This window comes from Lupinus angustifolius, chromosome LG10 (genome assembly GCF_001865875.1).
Source record: "Lupinus angustifolius cultivar Tanjil chromosome LG10, LupAngTanjil_v1.0, whole genome shotgun sequence".
NCBI lineage: Eukaryota > Viridiplantae > Streptophyta > Magnoliopsida > Fabales > Fabaceae > Lupinus > Lupinus angustifolius.
This window is the reverse complement of record NC_032018.1, coordinates 2,928,614-2,946,266: the sequence shown is the minus strand read 5'-3', so window position 1 is coordinate 2,946,266 and position 17,653 is coordinate 2,928,614. Positions and strand designations below refer to the sequence as shown.

General features: G+C 34.8%; 3 protein-coding genes across 4 annotated transcripts; 1 reads left to right on the top strand and 2 right to left on the bottom strand.

Moving 5' to 3' along the window:
• Window positions 709–7,386, top strand: LOC109358218 (protein phosphatase PP2A regulatory subunit A). Of its 2 annotated transcripts, none has more exons than XM_019602317.1 (13): window positions 709–817; window positions 1,034–1,449; window positions 1,756–2,002; window positions 2,625–2,737; window positions 3,596–3,675; window positions 3,913–4,054; window positions 4,173–4,253; window positions 4,888–4,992; window positions 5,106–5,288; window positions 5,922–6,014; window positions 6,499–6,638; window positions 6,709–6,775; window positions 6,971–7,386. In XM_019602317.1, the coding sequence occupies exons 2-13, from the start codon at window positions 1,057–1,059 to the stop codon at window positions 7,088–7,090; spliced, it is 1,764 nt and encodes a 587-aa protein (XP_019457862.1). In that variant the 5' UTR covers window positions 709–817; window positions 1,034–1,056; the 3' UTR covers window positions 7,091–7,386. The 2 variants fall into 2 exon arrangements, with proteins under 2 accessions (XP_019457862.1, XP_019457863.1); XM_019602318.1 differs by having other exon boundaries at window positions 730–819; window positions 1,019–1,449.
• On the bottom strand, window positions 8,579–11,135 carry LOC109358216 (lysine-specific histone demethylase 1 homolog 1). Its single transcript, XM_019602315.1, has one exon. It carries the CDS (start codon window positions 11,097–11,099, stop codon window positions 8,748–8,750), a length of 2,352 nt encoding a protein of 783 aa, XP_019457860.1. The 5' UTR covers window positions 11,100–11,135; the 3' UTR covers window positions 8,579–8,747.
• On the bottom strand, window positions 12,028–16,060 carry LOC109358219 (aspartyl protease APCB1). The gene is made up of 10 exons (XM_019602319.1): window positions 15,380–16,060; window positions 14,702–14,819; window positions 14,050–14,282; window positions 13,718–13,957; window positions 13,242–13,392; window positions 13,052–13,137; window positions 12,680–12,794; window positions 12,516–12,588; window positions 12,162–12,302; window positions 12,028–12,116 (listed from the first exon to the last, which is right to left on the bottom strand). Exons 1-9 carry the CDS (start codon window positions 15,916–15,918, stop codon window positions 12,172–12,174), a joined length of 1,686 nt encoding a protein of 561 aa, XP_019457864.1. The 5' UTR covers window positions 15,919–16,060; the 3' UTR covers window positions 12,028–12,116; window positions 12,162–12,171.

Below are 17,653 nucleotides of genomic sequence, written 5' to 3'. Positions count from 1 at the left end.
ACTATTAGAATGATGCATGGTGACAAATATGAAAGAAACATGATATAATTTTGTTTTGCAACAAAAAACTAAGTATATTGTATGTGTTCCTCTTAGAAAATGGATTATAAAGAACACATCCTCATTCCAATCCACTCTCAACTAATTTTATTGGTTGATATATTTTTTACATTGGACTCATCAACTTGTTTCATTTCTTACTTATACTACCTTGTAATAAAAAGGTTGAAATATATTACAATATTTTTAAAATGTGTTAGATAGAGTATATTAGTCGGTTGTTTGCATATGGTCTTGTTTGAACACTTTTTTGTCACGACTAAATTGTAGTTGTGTTTTATCTTTGTTCGTTAAAGTCTAAAAGTGAATGGGCTTATTGAAACTCGTTCAAGTAATCTGTTTCAACATCTCTATAATATCCTATAAAAACTAAAAACCAAATTCTAGCCCTACTAAAAAGATTAAAAGTTATTAAAAATCAAATTAGAAATTAAAGTAATGAAATATCTAAATATATGAGATATAAGTGATAAATTAATATATTTATTAAAAATACTGGATAAACTAACTGAAAATGATAAAATATATGAAATAGTAAAACAAAATTCATTTTAATTATATATGATAGTGGTGAGCCTTTTCTAAAAAATCTGATTTGGAATACAAATTTAGTTTTGTAATAAGTTTATATGCGGATTAAACTTGAAACACACTTTTCTCTCTCTCTCTCTCTCTCTCTCTCTCTACACCACATTTTAATTTTCCCCAATCCTCCCTCCTTAGATCCACTCCAACACCAACAACAACGCTCTTTCAGGTGCATCTCTTCTTCTCTCTCTCTCTCTCTCTCTCTCTCTATTCCTTGTATTCCATGTTCTCATTCTTATTTTCATCTTCTACGTTTTATTCACTTCTCTCAATTACGCACCATTGCTTCCGAGATTCGAAGATTTCTTTTCATATTTGACACTATAATCGATTTTTATGCGTTTTCATTCAATTAATTGTTCAATATAACTTTTATTGATCGCAGTTCCAAGGATCTGTTCAAGAAACATGGCTATGGTTGATCAACCTCTGTATCCGATAGCGGTTCTGATCGATGAGCTGAAGAATGAGGACATTCAGCTTCGCCTCAACTCGATCCGAAGGCTTTCCACCATTGCGCGTGCGCTCGGTGAAGAAAGAACCAGGAAGGAGCTCATTCCTTTTCTCGGCGAGAGCAACGACGACGAGGATGAAGTTCTTCTTGTAATGGCAGAGGAATTAGGTGTGTTTGTTCCTCATGTTGGTGGTGTTGAGCATGCTAGTGTGTTGCTTCCACCATTGGAAACCCTATGCGCTGTTGAGGAAACTTTTGTTAGGGATAAATCTGTTGAATCTCTCTGTAAAATTGGTGCTCAGATGAGGGAACAGGATCTGGTTGAACACTTTATTCCTTTAGTCAAGGTAGTGCATAGTTAGTTCCGTCGCAATTCAATTCCTTTATGTTGTTGTTATAAGCATGATTAATTGAATGATTTGATTAGATTAAGTGGGAGTTTAGAAGAGGTTATAGACAACAGAGATCACAGTATGATTTTAGGAAACACTTTTTTAAATCTAAGGAAACAGCCCCTAAATTTTAGGAAAAAGGTTGAATTTCGTTTTCATCCAAAAGAGGTCACAGTATGATTTTGACTATCAGCTATTTTCAACATAAATTAAGCTAATCCATGGCTTTGTTGTTTGGTTATTACGCTCTCCAATGTGTAGAGGCTGGCTGCTGGTGAGTGGTTCACAGCACGGGTTTCTGCATGTGGCTTGTTCCATATTGCTTACCCTAGTGCTTCAGAGGTGTTGAAAACTGAATTAAGAACAATATATAGTCAGCTGTGTCAAGATGATATGCCAATGGTTAGGAGATCTGCTGCAACAAACCTGGGAAAGTTTGCTGCTACTGTTGAAGCCGTTCACCGGAAAACCGACATCATGTCTTTATTTGAGGAACTCACACAGGATGGTATGTGCAGTTGATATTACTAATTCCAGTGCCTCGTCATGGATTTGTTAAATAGAAATTGGCGAAATATAATGATGAATTAAACCGTTTAGTATTTCTAATTGTAGTTAGTTCAGGGTATTATTTTGTTGCTTAAATAAGGTGAGGAGCTCAAAAGATAGCTGCTATCCTAAGGTTGCGAATGATAATCTAACAAAAATCTAATTCCTCTAGGGCTTTATGTAACTAAGATAATGTGAGTGTGACTTTTACTCTGGCGACTTCATGTATAGGTTATGAATTAGATCATATTTGAGTTCATAAGATCAACAAGAAATAAACCAAAAGATTGAAAATTGGAAAATAAAAGAATGGAAAGATTAAGGCATTAAGCTTCTAAGTTTCTAACCTTGGTATCATTGGTGGTTCAGATGAGATGTTAAGCCTTCCTTTATTCTTGACATAAATTTCTTTTCCTAGTTAGATAGTAAAGTCATTGTCAAAGCATTTGGCTGAAAATTTTGATAAATGAATACAGTCTTGTTATGCTCATGTATTCAGTAGCATTATTATACTCTTATTTAAATATGTTCTACACGATGCATATATTTTAACCATTAATTTCCCGACCTTTTTTTTGCAGATCAAGATTCTGTTCGGCTACTTGCTGTTGAGGGTTGTGCAGCTCTTGGAAAATTGTTGGAGCCTCAAGATTGTGTGGCACATATTCTTCCTGTCATAGTCAACTTTTCTCAGGTATATTGATCATTCATAACTTGAAGTACGAAAAATTACATTTTGTACCTTGGCTCGTTAATTTATGGACATTAAATTTACCAACAATGGGAACAACTTTTTTTTAACTTTTACCAACAATTACAAGAATTCTGTGATTGAAGTACTCTTTCAACTCTCCTGTCTGTCTTGACATATCCATGGTAGCCTTTCACAGGAACATATGCATGAGATTTCGTTTTTGTATGTGCAGTGTTATAAATTTCTTTCCATAGCCATTTTGGGGCCAACAGAATGAGGGGATGTCTTAGAATATGTTTGTTTCACTTTCACTTCACTTGAAGAATGCATGTGTGTGTGTATATATCAACTTAAGTTTTCTTTTTTCAAGTTTAAAGAATGCATGGATGGAGGATTTAAAGACTTATACTGCAAAAAAAAAATTTTGCTCTTATTGGACCAGATTTTGTATTTTCCCTTGGTAGCTATGTATTTTGCTTATTGTTGTGTTTGAACATGCACTTGCACAAATACAAGTTTGGCGATGTTGCACCAATCACACATATACGTTTGACGAAGAATATGATGAAACTTATTTTCATCAGATTAAATAATTGAAGTTGGAACTTGGAAAAGGACCTACTCGCTCATGCTTGAATGATAACAGTTTTTACACACCATTAAATATGAGTAATTTGACTAGTTGAATAAGATTTCTAGTTAGACTTTATGAGTAACCATCCTTTTCCATTTTGGAGGAATCTATCTGTATTCTTAAAACTAGGTAACAAAAATCATTTATGCTGTTTGTTGGCTTGTGATGTTCCCAAAATGAAATTCTACATGTTTGGTTACATAATTGCATTGCTCCTTGAGCAGGATAAGTCATGGCGTGTTCGTTACATGGTTGCAAATCAACTATATGAGCTATGTGAAGCTGTTGGTCCTGACCCTACCAGGTAACCTTTCCTACTAATCAATGAGTGGTCGGTTGTCGTGATTTTTGTACATGCCCTTTTTCACTGGCACTATCTGAAAATGTGTTTTTGAATTGATATTACTCAACGACCTTCAGTCAGTCAGTGAATCCTTGAGATTCATGATTCAATATATAAAGTTATAATTGCATTCAATTTGTTCGTGATCCATACCATGGTTCCTACTTTACTGTTTATAATGATGTTGATCCTTTTCAGATCAGAATTGCTTCCTGCATATGTTCGTCTATTGCGTGATAATGAGGCTGAAGTACGTATTGCTGCTGCTGGGAAAGTGACTAAGTTTTCCCACATATTAAGTCCTGAACTTGCTATTCAGCATATTCTACCATGTGTGAAGGTATGCATACTCTTAAAAAATAACTTAGAAGTTTGACAGGTCAACACTTATGATAATGAGTCATCATTCAATTTAATCTATTAAGATATATATGACTGATGAAGTTTGCCTACTATAGGAGTTATCGACAGATTCATCTCAACATGTTCGCTCTGCATTGGCTTCAGTTATAATGGGAATGGCACCAGTACTAGGGAAGGTATAAATCTCTATCTAAGCACACAAGTTCTACCAATATAAAATTAACACATCGAAAAATGTATCAAGGGAAATGTACGTGGAGGTAAAAAATGTATGGTTTGGGTTATTTTATGGGTCAAATATAGAATACAAGAAGCTTCCCAAGTGTGGTGATAAAGTTGAAATATGTGGGATTGTTAACAAGATTCTGCTATGGTTACTTTCTAGTGGCAGATATTAGTTAGCAGGTGGTGCAAGTGGCATCTCTAATCATAAAATATCAACTGGGCTAATGTAATCTTGCCCCACTACATATTTTATACTGCACTCATCAATAAGTTGTATAAAAAAGTTCCTAATTGTCCCTACTAACTACTGAGTGCTTAGCCAATCACTGAACATGGAAACCTTTTCATCTCAGTGATTACACTCTATTTTTATATCCCTGTGTTTTCTCAGTTTTGCCATTTTCTAGCTACCAAAACGAGCTCACCCTAGTTTTTCTTGTACTCAATATTTATGTGTGATAGTGAGCAATCTTTTCTTCTACTCTTTTAACTCTTAGAACTGCTCCCTTCTACTGCAAATCTTCCTAAAAAAGAAGAGGATTTGTGTGTCTTCTCACTTTTACTATATTTTTGTTGTGGTTACAGGATGCTACAATTGAGCAACTTCTCCCTATTTTCCTTTCTCTTTTGAAAGATGAGTTTCCTGACGTCAGGCTAAACATTATCAGCAAGCTTGACCAAGTGAACCAGGTTTGTATCTTGAAAATAAAATATTCTTTCAGATTGGCAATGTGCATCCAGAGCATTATTACATTTCATATATTCCCTCTATTGAAACTCTGTAATGTACATGTTGGATGCAGGTTATTGGTATTGATCTGTTATCTCAGTCTCTATTACCGGCTATTGTTGAGCTTGCTGAGGATCGTCACTGGAGAGTTCGACTTGCTATCATAGAATATATACCCTTATTAGCAAGTCAGCTGGGTGTCGGTTTTTTCGATGACAAGCTTGGAGCACTTTGCATGCAATGGCTAAAGGACAAGGTTTGCAAAGCAACTAAAACTATGTTCTAATTAGTTCTAGTCTTATTTTAATTTTTAAGTGAAATTTATGAATGATTCAGAGACTAGCTCTGTAATTAGCTTATGACAACTGTATAATGTAATCTGTATGTGTTCTCAATTAGTTGGCCATGCTTGTAGTGATTAATATACTCAACTTTTCGGGTTGCATTTAGACTTTTTTCTTTCATATTCTTAGTGTTTGGCTTCTTATATGGTATGCATTTGGAAGTTTGGCTCTTAGACTAATCTCTTTTAGTGGGAAAAAAATAGTGTGAAGGGAAATAATTTTTTTTTAAAAACCTGGTGCAATAGGTTTTGTGATTTTAGAGAGCCAAAAAACCTCTTTGAAACAAAATGTTAAACAGGGCATCTATTTTCTGTTTAGTATGTGCACTTTGCAATCTTGTTGGTCATTTAGGCTTCAAAAGAACAAGCCAATCTAAAAGTGTACTATAAAAATTAGATATTGTGTTTGATGAAAGGCTTAAAATCTTCATTGACTAAGTTATAGTAAAAGTTTATCTGAAAGCATTTAGTTATGTTTTTAATTTTCTTATTAAGAGAGTAACGACATCATATTGGCTTTGTTGACTGTATTGGTTCTGGTTGCAGGTATACTCTATTCGTGATGCAGCTGCTAATAATGTAAAACGCTTGGCAGAAGAATTTGGACCAGATTGGGCAATGCAGCACATTATCCCTCAGGTCTTTTTCAGCAAATGAACTGTCTTTTGATATACACCGGCAGAAGGTTTTATCTTAAACTAAAAAAGGATTCTGATGCTGGGGATGTCATAAAATATCATCTAATCCTCTACTTTCAGTGCTTTGAAAATGTTGACTTAAACTCATAGGGCCTTGTTTCATTCATGCAATGTCTTTATTGTCAAGGAAATATAAGAATGAGTATTGTGTGAACAAATGTTACCGTACCTTGGTTGTTTATTTCTTGTGTGATATATAGCTGATCCAGTTTAAGAATTATGTTGGCTTTTAAACACTATTAATTAAAGAAACTAATATCCTTGAAGATGTGATACTGGAAATATTCTGTCACTAAAGAAACTGCTCTGATAATTATCCTTTTACAATTGGCACTTCTTGCTATTATTTTTTGAAATGCACCCTGAATGCTTATAGTAGCTATGATATGTAGTATTCACCAAAACAAGTTTCTTACCTTAACCAGGTTCTGGACATGATTAACGATCCACACTATCTGTATCGGATGACAATTCTACATGCAATTTCTCTTCTAGCTCCTGTTCTGGGCACGGAGATCACTTCTTCAAAACTTCTCCCTCTGGTCATTAATGCATCAAAAGATAGGTAAAATTGCTTAATATTCACTCATGTTGTCTGTCATTGTTTGAACCAGAGCTAATAGTGTATCTTGCAGGGTACCCAATATCAAATTCAATGTAGCTAAAGTCTTGCAGTCTCTCATTCCAATTGTTGATGAGTCTGTAAGTAGCTTCCCTTTAAGCTTTCAGCTTTCATCTTTAATACACTTTCACAGTTGCTCCTCAGATTATAATATGTGGATATGTCACTAGAAAAAAATGTGAAACTTGTATCTTGAAAATTATGTAGATAAGCTGTAATATTAACTTGTCGACTTATATTAATTTCTCCGAACTAAATGCCATTTAATAATGAAGGTTGTTGAGAGTAGCATTCGTCCCTGTCTGGTTGAGCTCATTGAGGACCCAGATGTTGATGTTAGGTTTTATGCCTCTCAAGCACTGCAGTCTTGTGACCAAGTCAAGATGTCCAACTAGATCAATCTGCATATTGTCTTTAGTTATTTTTCTGAATAGTTTTTCCCATTTTTTATATGTAATTGACTTATAACCAACTTGCCCATTCCTTTGTATCACATATTTGTTGAGATCATGTTTTTCTATTGTTCTATCTGATATCCTTACTACCAGCTTCTTCTTTGTAGTGATGAAACTTGTCCAGAAGTGGGATTGAGTTTTTTCCTTTTGTCATAACAATAGAATGTTAACACTTTGTATGAATTTTATGATTTACTAATGCCAAGAATATATTGAGAATTTGCTTAAAATCTCTACATTGGTGAAATTTGGTGCTTATTTGTGTTTTGAGAAATGTTCATGCAAATGATTTTAAAGGACAGTCACTATGTAAAGAACATAGAAACATGTTAGATGTGCTTGCTTTATCACATTCCTCTGTTTAGATAGTTTACCTTAGGTACAGAAAAATAGTTTACAAGTAGGTTTGGAAACAGAATAAAATTAGAGAATGCTACAGAAATAATTTTTAGCATTTACTAAAATTTATTCAATTTTGTATCTGATAATGTTTCTTCCAAGCATTGGCAAAATAATCTTGACTATTATTTTCCTTGTCCATTTAAAAGAAATCACAGGAGAGAATCATTCTGACTGCATACGTGATCATGATATCTAAATCTGCTTTCAAAATTGATGGTAAATAATATCAATCATTAAAATATGAAGAACTAAAGTTGGTTCATTTGGTCCTATGTTTATGACAAATGTATGAATTCGGCTTGAATCCAAATATCTCATACTAGTAGATTCTCTCTAAATCCCCTCTTAGCATTCTCCGAACTTAGATAAATATATCGTAGCTAATTACAAACGAAGCTAAGGTCAATGGTCATTCATAGTATTTTTTTCCGCATGTGATCAATCTTGGTCGATAAGATAAATACTAGGGAACACTCTTACAAAAGTGGCACAATAAACAGCGACAAGGGAGCATTAGCTTCACTGCGCTTGTGATTTGAGCATCTTAGTGAATGCATGTTATGGAGATCCCACTCCCATTGTTCAGTGAAGAAAAAAAACCAAAAAACATGTCCAAGATTGATGGGTTGGTTTATTTTCCAGTTTATATTATCGCAAATCATTATCTCACATTTTATAATCACAATCTCAAAACACAATTTATACCAAAGACATCAAAGTGATAAATCTGCTGCTTATTGAGAGATGTTCAAAATCAAAACACAATTCCTAAACTACTCTCTCCCTTACTATCTTTAGTACACAAGTGGGGAGAAAACAACAAAAATAAGAGTCAGTATAGTACATAATATACTCATTAATACATCAAACTCTCTAGAACTAGAAGTATATGTCATCACGCTTACCCCTCTAAGTGCATAACATGAATGTCATGAGAGTCGGTATGATTTTTTAAAATGAGATATACCTGATATAATTAAGATAAACGTCCTTAATTGTCCCAATTAGATAAGCATACACATACAATGAAACTAACACAGCAATGAAATTTCAATAATGTCATTGTGAAACATCAATTGGCAAAATGGCCAACAATGAGTGACAAGATGTTCAGTTACTAATTGGTCCTAACTAAAAATATAAGTTGGGTATAGTTGAGTGAAGGTTCTAGTTTCCATGTTGGTACAAAGAACTTTCATTCCCCATTTCTTACTTCACTAAGATTGAACCTAGACAATTTTATGCTGGCAATAAGAGACTCAGCAGTACTACTTAAACCTTTCCTCCCAACCAAACTCACCCCAATATCACGGTTTAACATTCTGATCCTGTTCTCATCTCCCTCCACTTGACTCAAGTCAATGACCTGCTTCTTCGAAACCAATGCATACAGATAAAGACCAACAGAGCTCAACATTGCTCCTCCGATCCTAACCCGCAGTAATGAAATACAATCAAGATCGTTCTTCTGTGGATCAAACAAAACAGAGAAACTACCAAATGTCTGGTCAGGGTTCACAAATAATTTGTTCAAATCATCGTTCTCGCCAGAGATATTTATTGTTCTGTCAACAGGTGTTGGAGACCTTCTCTTTGCCATTCTCAAAATGTTTGCAGCCTCTCTCATTCCGCTAAGAAAAGCTCCATGCATTGTCGCGGGATACAGTTTGTTAGTTGCCTCTCCGGCAAAGAACAACCTCCCATCTCCAACACTCTCTGCGAGAATATCGTAATCATCCCCTGAAGACCCAACAGCAACATAAGAGTAAGATCCATATGCAAAGTGATCCTTTCCCCACCGTGTACACACTGCCTGAATAGGATCCGGAACAGTGATTCCCTTAGGGTTATAAATGTTCTTTAGAACTTCCAACACCCTTCTCACAGACTCCACTGGCGACATCATCTCAAACCTTAACGCAGCTTCCCCAGCAACAAGTGCAACGAGAAGTGGTCCTCCGGACACAGAAGAGTAGCTGTAAAACAAAAAGAACTCACCCCTCATACTCAAGTCCTCAGTCAAATGACCAAATGTATCAAGGTCACCACCCCAGAAATTATAGGGAAACAGCATTATAACTTTATTAAGCAACCCAAACCCCAACCTATGAATCGCATCTCGCTTTCTCTGGGGAAGTTCAGGGACAAATTCAATAGACCCCTTCTTAAGCACACCTAATGGCACAGTACAAAGAGCCATGTCCCCACGGAACTCTTGACCACCGGCATTAACAATAACCCCATCACTTCCATACTTAACACACTCCACAGTCCTCCCATAAAAAATCGGAAGGTCCTCAGCAAGAGCACGGACAAATACCTCATTCCCTCCAGGGATGAAACAATGATCACCACCCATCTCAAAAGGATCATCCTGGTCCCAATAAGCCATTGACAAATTAGACATGTGAGTAGCATTTGCATACTCCAAATTTGCAAGATGCCAATTCAACAGGATCCTCTCTTCCTTATCCTCGGCAACGTGATAAACCCTCCGAAAAGCTTCCAGTGCTGTCCCTAACGGGCAATCCACCGATTTAACCTCCTCAATCATCTTCTGCCTAAGCTTACAAACCCTCTCCAACAACTTATTAAATGAAACCTCAACCCTAGAATCAATTTCAGAATCAACATTCTTCCCATCAGGCATATACAAAGGACAAATATCCCTAACCTTATGCAGAGGCAAGCCCAATTGCCTAGCAAGAACACCAAGAGGGTTCCCATTGATCCCAGTAAGCACACTTCCACCGAAATCGGCCGCAGCCTCGACTCTATCACCCTCAATCTTCCTCGTCTTGACACGGCCACCAGGCCGGGTCCTACCCTCCAATATCACAACTTTAAACCCTAAAAACACCAATTGTCTTGCAGCAACCAACCCTGCAAGCCCAGCACCAACAACAATCACAGTTCCCCTTTCAATTCCATCAATTGACCTCAATTTCGCTTCCTTTATCGGCAATGCCACGCCAAAATTGATATAACCGTGTTCAAGAAGGAACCGGTACGCCACATCAACCAAACCTTTGTGCTCGTTTCGGATTGATTTCAGGGCTTTCTCGCGCGTGAGCCACACCGACACGTCAGACCGCCAACGCGCGAGGATGTGGTTCCGTACAATGAGGTATTTCGCTTGTTCGGAACCTCCAATGGTGGAGACAACGCTGGCTTCGATTTCTTCCTCAGTGAGAGAATCTCCCGGGAACCCAACGGAATTCGCGATTAGAGCCTCGACGTCGGTGTCTTTGGCTACGTCGGAGCGGCGGTTCTGTGACGCATTGGCGCTGAGCTCAGTGAAGAACTTCTTGCGGCGGCGACGCTTTCGCGGTGGCGGGACGGTGGAACCAGATGGAGGATCGGGTCGGGTCCGGGTGTTAGGGTTTGATGGTTGGGGTTCGGAGGAGGAATCAGGGGAATCCAAAACGGCGAGTTCTGGTGTCGTTTCTTTTGGGAGAGAGGAATGGTCTTCAGAGGATAATGCGACGTCGTTTTCCGGCGATGCATCATCGGAGTTGTGTTCGGAAGGTTCCGCATGCGCTTCCATGGTTCGTTGTTGTGAATTTCGGGTTGGAACCTTCACTCTGTTTAAATAAATAAAAAATTATTTTCTTTTTACCTTTAAAGAAAATAATTATATTATTGTTAAAATTTATTTTAAAGTTATAATTATTATATCTGTTAAACTAAGTGTGCACTTACAAGTTACGACTTCTAAGTTCTGAAGAGATGTGTAATAAAAATAATATTTTCTTAGTTAATACAAAATGGAAACATATTTGGATTAGGAAAAAAAAGTTAAAATTAGAAAGTTGGAAAGAAATTGTATCACTAAACTTCTAGAAGAAAATGTTATTTAAAGTCCAGTGAACTTTGTTTAAGTGGATGAATTGAAAAAAGGCTTTAATTTTTGTTAGCCTGTTAACCTTTCCGGATAATAATATAGCTGTTAATAGAATAATATAAATAATCTATTATCGATTAATCAATTAATATATTGGTTTTATATTAATTGATTAATCAATAAATTTTATATTCATTGGATGGGAGAAAATGTATGTTGATACAAATCAAAAAAGAGATGTAAGGTTCATAGAGTTAGAAGCATTCATTCAGTTTGGCTAATTTGACTAAATAATGTTGGCTAATTTTCCAAAATCCCCCACTCTGGCCACTCATGCTAACAATGATCACCAAATAATGTTTGGCTAATTCTATTTTTATGATTTTTTAATTAGTTGACATTTTTTTATTGAATTAAAACATAATAGGACACCAAATATTGGGACACCGGATCTCCATTTAGTTTATAAAAACACAAACACTAAAAGGGTGAAGGACAAAATAGCATGTGCTAAAAGGAATAGTTTAACCAATAAATTCTAGATGCCCCACGTATCTTTCCAATGATTCGAAATAGTTAGTAAAGGAGTTCCCTGTTATTGATAGATTTACTCACCTATAATTCATTTTCATTACATCCAATTATTACTGGATAGTTAACTTATGTTAAAATATTAATTGTAATGTCAAGCCATGGTATAATTGGCATTTACATTTACACCCAACCATAATTTTCAAACTATAATAACAACAATATTGTGAACACTTTGGGAGAGTTATAACATGCCATCAGTTAAGAAATTGTGAGTCTTCCTTGATCTCATTGGGATGTCACAATCTGCACTTTTCCAACCAATTTTCTGTTCCACATTGTCATACACAACCAAATGTCCTCGCAATGAAATGTCTGCAAAGGTCACATTTACTCAAAATCAATGATAAACAAACAAAAAATGACCATCCAAGTTGAGCAAAAGAGAGGAAAATGACAAGATGATACTCATTAATTGTGTTTCACTAGTTATATAGCCTTAACAAGCATTACAAATATAATTACGCGTAGAAAAAATGTAGCAGGCAAAAGTTGCATCTCGATGAGCCGTAAGGTTTTCAGGATTACCTCCAAGTATAATTGAAGATCCATCATGTACATTGCTACCATCAAGGATAGCCAAGCACACATTGCCTTTTTTCTGCAGGATATGAGATTGTTAGAAAGGCCTGGCAATAACAAAATCATTTGGAAACCTGGAACTAAAAGTTGTAATAGAAAAAGAGGATTACACTGATGATCAAGTAACCCTCTGGAGGTATATGAAACATGGTGGACAAAATCCACCACTTGCTTCCAAACTGAAGACTCAAGGTCTCGAAGAAATGCTTGACATCTTTGACAGATCTGCATGCACGTAACGTAGATATTAGAACGGCCTTCTCCGTCAAGAGATGCAAAAAAATAAGACTTATTTCTCCTTAACACGAGGCATTAGGAAGGAGAGCTATATATAACCAAGCAACCTCAAAAATAATGTTTCAACTTGAGTAATTCACCTCATGATAGCTTTGCATATTATGTTACTTATTAGTTATGAACATCCAGAACTGTAAAAAGGGACCTAATAAATAACTAATTGTATCTTGAATAATGTTACTTACTTGATTGGGACATTAGCTCGCCAGCAAAGGGGTAAAGTTGTATCTGAATCATCTTGAATGAGCCCCAACCAAGAAACTTCTTTAAGCTGCACGAATATATACATAATCAATGAATAATGAATAAGAGTTCAATAAAGGACTCAGAAGAAAATTGTACAAAAGCATTGCAGATGGTTAGATAAAAACTCACCGAAGCAACAAGATTCAAGTATGCCTCTTTTGGAAAATATGTGTAAGAACTGCCGCTATCGAAAACCACATTTCCTGATTTCCTGCTGCCTTCAAAACTGGGTAGTCTATTTCCATAATTTATTCCAAGAATCTCAGTTTGGTATAAATCTCTGTATAGAGCATATACCACATATAAGCCAAAGAAGATCCAGAACAAACTTCAGAAAAACAATTAACAAATAGCAGAGTCTCCTAAATAGAATGATGATCAGAAATGAAAATGGAAATAGAGCACATCATATAAGGAGAAAAAGGAAAGCATATCTACACACAAAAAATGGAGACTTGGGTTTCTCTAATAATACAATTAAATATAAAACATTAATTTTGGGAATAAATGTTTAGACTCACAAGGGAACTTACACATTCCATTATAAGAAAGTTCAGTGTTTCAAAAGAAAAACAAACTCGGATTGTTAAGAAAGTCATACTCACGTAGTTACGGCATTGGCCATCAATGCCCAGCTCATACCCCAATATGGCACAAAATCATCACCTAAGAACATGTATCCACCACCAACTTCATCATTGCTTAGGCAATGGCCAACCACATTCTTAATAAGCCCTTTACTAGCTAACTGGTACGGTAGGCTGACTTTTGCCCTGCTCAATCCCATGATTCCATCGGTTTTTGACAATGTGTTCAATAGTAAGCCCTCTTGATCATATCCACACCTTATATAAAAAGATTGCAATGGATATATCAGCACTTCCATAGAATATATTTCATTCATGAAAAGGACATGGTCAAAGGAAAGGATTCTTACCCAAAAACAAAATCTAAATTGGTTTTGGATCCATTGCGAGTCATAAGATGAAGCTCATCTTTAATGAGAACTCCCAAGGAGGAACTATGATCCGCATATTGAATCTCATAATCACATTGTTGGAAACTTTCATGATATCCTCCATTCTTCTGATTTTTCTGAACTTCCATGCAGAGAGAATCCATAGATGGAACTATATTGGATCTTTTTGGCTTGTAGAGGACATGTGCTCCCTAAATAAATTATATCCTTTGAGTTAAACACAGATTTTCTATCTCAAAAATCGCTGAAATTTCATAAATGTAATACCGAGCTTATATCTATAGTGCATCTCTTGCACGGAGATGTTCTAACCTTCAATTTACTACAACCCCATCTGTTTACTTGAGATATCATAACATTATTTGTGAAATATGTACTTATATTATCAATACAACATTTTAACATTGAATCAAACCACCCAAAGGAGAGCCACATCTTAGGAAGGGTTCACATGAAGAGAGGTTCTAAAAATGCATGAAATTTTTGTGTGAATAGTTTAGAAAGTAACTTCTTTAACGCATATAATCCATCTCCACATTTCTCTAACTGATGCAGATTGATAAAAACATAAATGATTCAGAAATCCATGGAGATAACAGTGAAACATTACCTTAGCACAACTTTTGCATGGAGCGTCACACTGAATCCAAGTTAAGTCACTCCCTGTATCCACGTCAAGAAAATAACGTTTTGGAGGACTTCCAAGAAGTAAATATGTGAAATACAACCTGCATAGAAGGACATTTTGCTAAGCCGGCATACTGACACACAAACACAGATAATACACTGCAAGAGATGAAATATGGAATATCAAAATAACTAGGATAAATTGCACCCGGTTGTTTTAAAAGTTACACCAACCTCCTCAGAGGTTTGTGATCTTATATTCACATCGATCCACAGCCACTGAAGGGTCATGTTGAAATTACACTGAGATGAGTGTAACTTTTAAAACAAGAAGGTTACCTTGTGTAATTAAAGCAAGTGTGATTTTCCAAAATAACTACAAATCAGTAGTATCTAGTTTATCATTTATAAATGAAGCCATTGTGACATGTGAAGTTAAATTGAATTGCTAGTTTAGTATGTAGGCCACTGCAGAAAATAACAAAGCCTCTCTAAAGCAAAATTGCTTTTAGATTTAGTCATTAAAGCATTCAGACACAAAAGAGAATAATATTCAAACTCCCCCTTTATATTTTTCAACTGGTGATTTATCTTAAAAAAAGGAATGTACAACTCCAATCCATCAATCAAATAAGCAAAAAAGCAGGGATTTTTAACATACCCATCTGGGTAAACGTTTCCACCAATTGGAAAAACAGACGATAAATCAGCAACTCTAGAAGCAACCTTTGCATTTCTCTGAGTCACAAAGTTCTCTTTTTGAAGCTTCCCCAGTTGAAGTTTCACATCCTTCTGTCCATGAATACCGAACTTAGGGAATAACGGAAACATATAAGTAGTTAGCCCATCATCCTCACCACCATTATCACTGTTAGAAACACGTAGCTGCTGAAGGGTAGTTGAAGAAAGTGAACCATGAAGGAAAAGGGTAAAAATAAGAATACCAAAAAAAGAAAAAAACTTTAACAGGGTGCTGAGGAAAACTCTATTGAATGAAGAGTGAAGATGAGAAGTTGATGGGTATTGTGATTGATGAGTTTGTTGTTGGAAAGAAGGTTGATATGAGAGAGGAAGAGGAGAAGGAAGAGGAGGATTAGAGAAAGTGAAAGCAGTGATGGTTTTGCCTAAAGAAGGGTTATCAGGTGGTGGAAGAGAAATGATAACAACACCTTTGATGTGAGAAGGTTCTTCATCTTCCATGTATGTGTTGTAAATGGTGATAGGCTAAGAGTGTAAGAATGAGAAAGATGAAGAGTCTGCTCCAAAGTTTAGCACCACAAAGTCAAGTCTCTACTATATGTGTTAAGGGAAGGATGCAGGAACCATACATGTAAGCCAACCAAGTCAAGTACAAATCGTGTGTGCTACGAAATCACATTTGGATTTGACTCTGTCTAAAGCTAGTTTGGAATTGATTTAGAATCATACTTTATAAGTCATTGTCCATTGTCCATGATTAGTTGGATGGAGATGACAGGTTTAAATTGTGTTTCACTCCATGTCTTAAATTAATTATAGTGTTTATTTTATTATTTTTTACTTTTAAAATTTTAATTTTATTCATGTGTCCATATATGATTGGCTTAAACAAAGAATAAGATACAGTTAGAGACATACAATCCTCATGGTGATTAATTTTAAAAAGACTTATACTCAATGTAAAATTAATGTTAAAAGGCTTAAACTCAGGGTGTAAAATTAATGTTGAGCAATAGTTTGATTGTGACATGGTGAACTTAAGAAAGAGTAGACTCATAAGTGGAACACTTCCCTTAAGGATTTATAAGTGAAAAAGATTAATGGATTAATTACTTAAGATTTTGGTTTAAGATGTGATGCTAATTCTTAACTATTCTCATGTCAAATAATATTTATATGTGTAATATCCATATTTGCAAGCGTCAAGTTTTTATATTATCAATACATCATATATCAACCATATGTACTATTATTATTTAAGAGTTAATAATAATTAATATATAAATTCATTATATAAAAACTCTTTAAAGTGCATAAAATAATAAATCCTATCTATATATCAGATTAACCATGGGCTTGATATAATGAGCTAGAGTGAATTTCTAAAGAATATATATGAAGAGAACGACTAATTATTATTATCATCGTTAATTTATTATATAGACTAGACAATAAGGCCTTGAAACATTAAAATGAAGGATTTTGATTAGTCTTATTAAATTAGGATTAGTTGTAGATTCGGTTAAAGTAATATGTCAATGAGTCACTACTTGAATTAGTTAAGTCAATTCTTATTAAAAATCTAACAAGTCTTAATATAACACCATTTAATAATTTTTTATTTCAACTATAAATTTATCATTACATAAATTTAACATATACAATTTTATTACAACAAAATGTCATAAATAAGTTGAAAATATTATTAGTAATATATAACTTATACTTTAATCACAACAAATTAAAAGCAGACAAAACCTAATTAAAGAATAACGAGTTTGTTCAAACATTAACTAACGAATAAAAATTATAATTACAATATCAATAAATACAATTACAATTAAGTCAAAAGAATTATATTTTTTCCTCTAAAAATGATATTGTTTTAAAATTGATTGAACCGATCAAGTCGAACCGGTCCAGTGAGTCATCAATTTTATGTTCAAATTGACTAAGTCAAACTGGTTTATATAAGTTTCGATGAATAATTAGTCATAAGAGCGACTCAGACCGCTTATATGTCCAACTCTTTATCAAATCGATCAAACGTGTTAGTCGAAAGCAAAATTAATAAATACGATTTTTGACTGAATATTAATATTATTATAATTAACAAATATGAGGAATTAAGAAATCATGACCAAAAAAATCGATCGAGAAATTAGGTATTCATTATTTTGAGAAATAGTAATACTCAATTTTGTCAACAAAATTCAGTTTGTTATGGAATTTATTA

Bases quoted from the DNA above. Each gene is read 5' to 3' on its own strand.
- LOC109358218 (XM_019602317.1), top strand. From the start codon at position 1,057: ATGGCTATGGTTGATCAACCTCTGTATCCGATAGCGGTTCTGATCGAT. The intron at 4,254-4,887 runs GTATAAATCTCT...TTGTGGTTACAG, and splicing joins TGGCACCAGTACTAGGGAAG to GATGCTACAATTGAGCAACT. The intron at 6,776-6,970 runs GTAAGTAGCTTC...TTAATAATGAAG, and splicing joins TTCCAATTGTTGATGAGTCT to GTTGTTGAGAGTAGCATTCG.
- LOC109358216 (XM_019602315.1), bottom strand. From the start codon at position 11,099: ATGGAAGCGCATGCGGAACCTTCCGAACACAACTCCGATGATGCATCG.
- LOC109358219 (XM_019602319.1), bottom strand. From the start codon at position 15,918: ATGGAAGATGAAGAACCTTCTCACATCAAAGGTGTTGTTATCATTTCT. The intron at 14,283-14,701 runs GTAATGTTTCAC...TAATTTATTTAG, and splicing joins CATGCAAAAGTTGTGCTAAG to GGAGCACATGTCCTCTACAA. The intron at 13,958-14,049 runs GTAAGAATCCTT...TTTTTATATAAG, and splicing joins AATTTAGATTTTGTTTTTGG to GTGTGGATATGATCAAGAGG.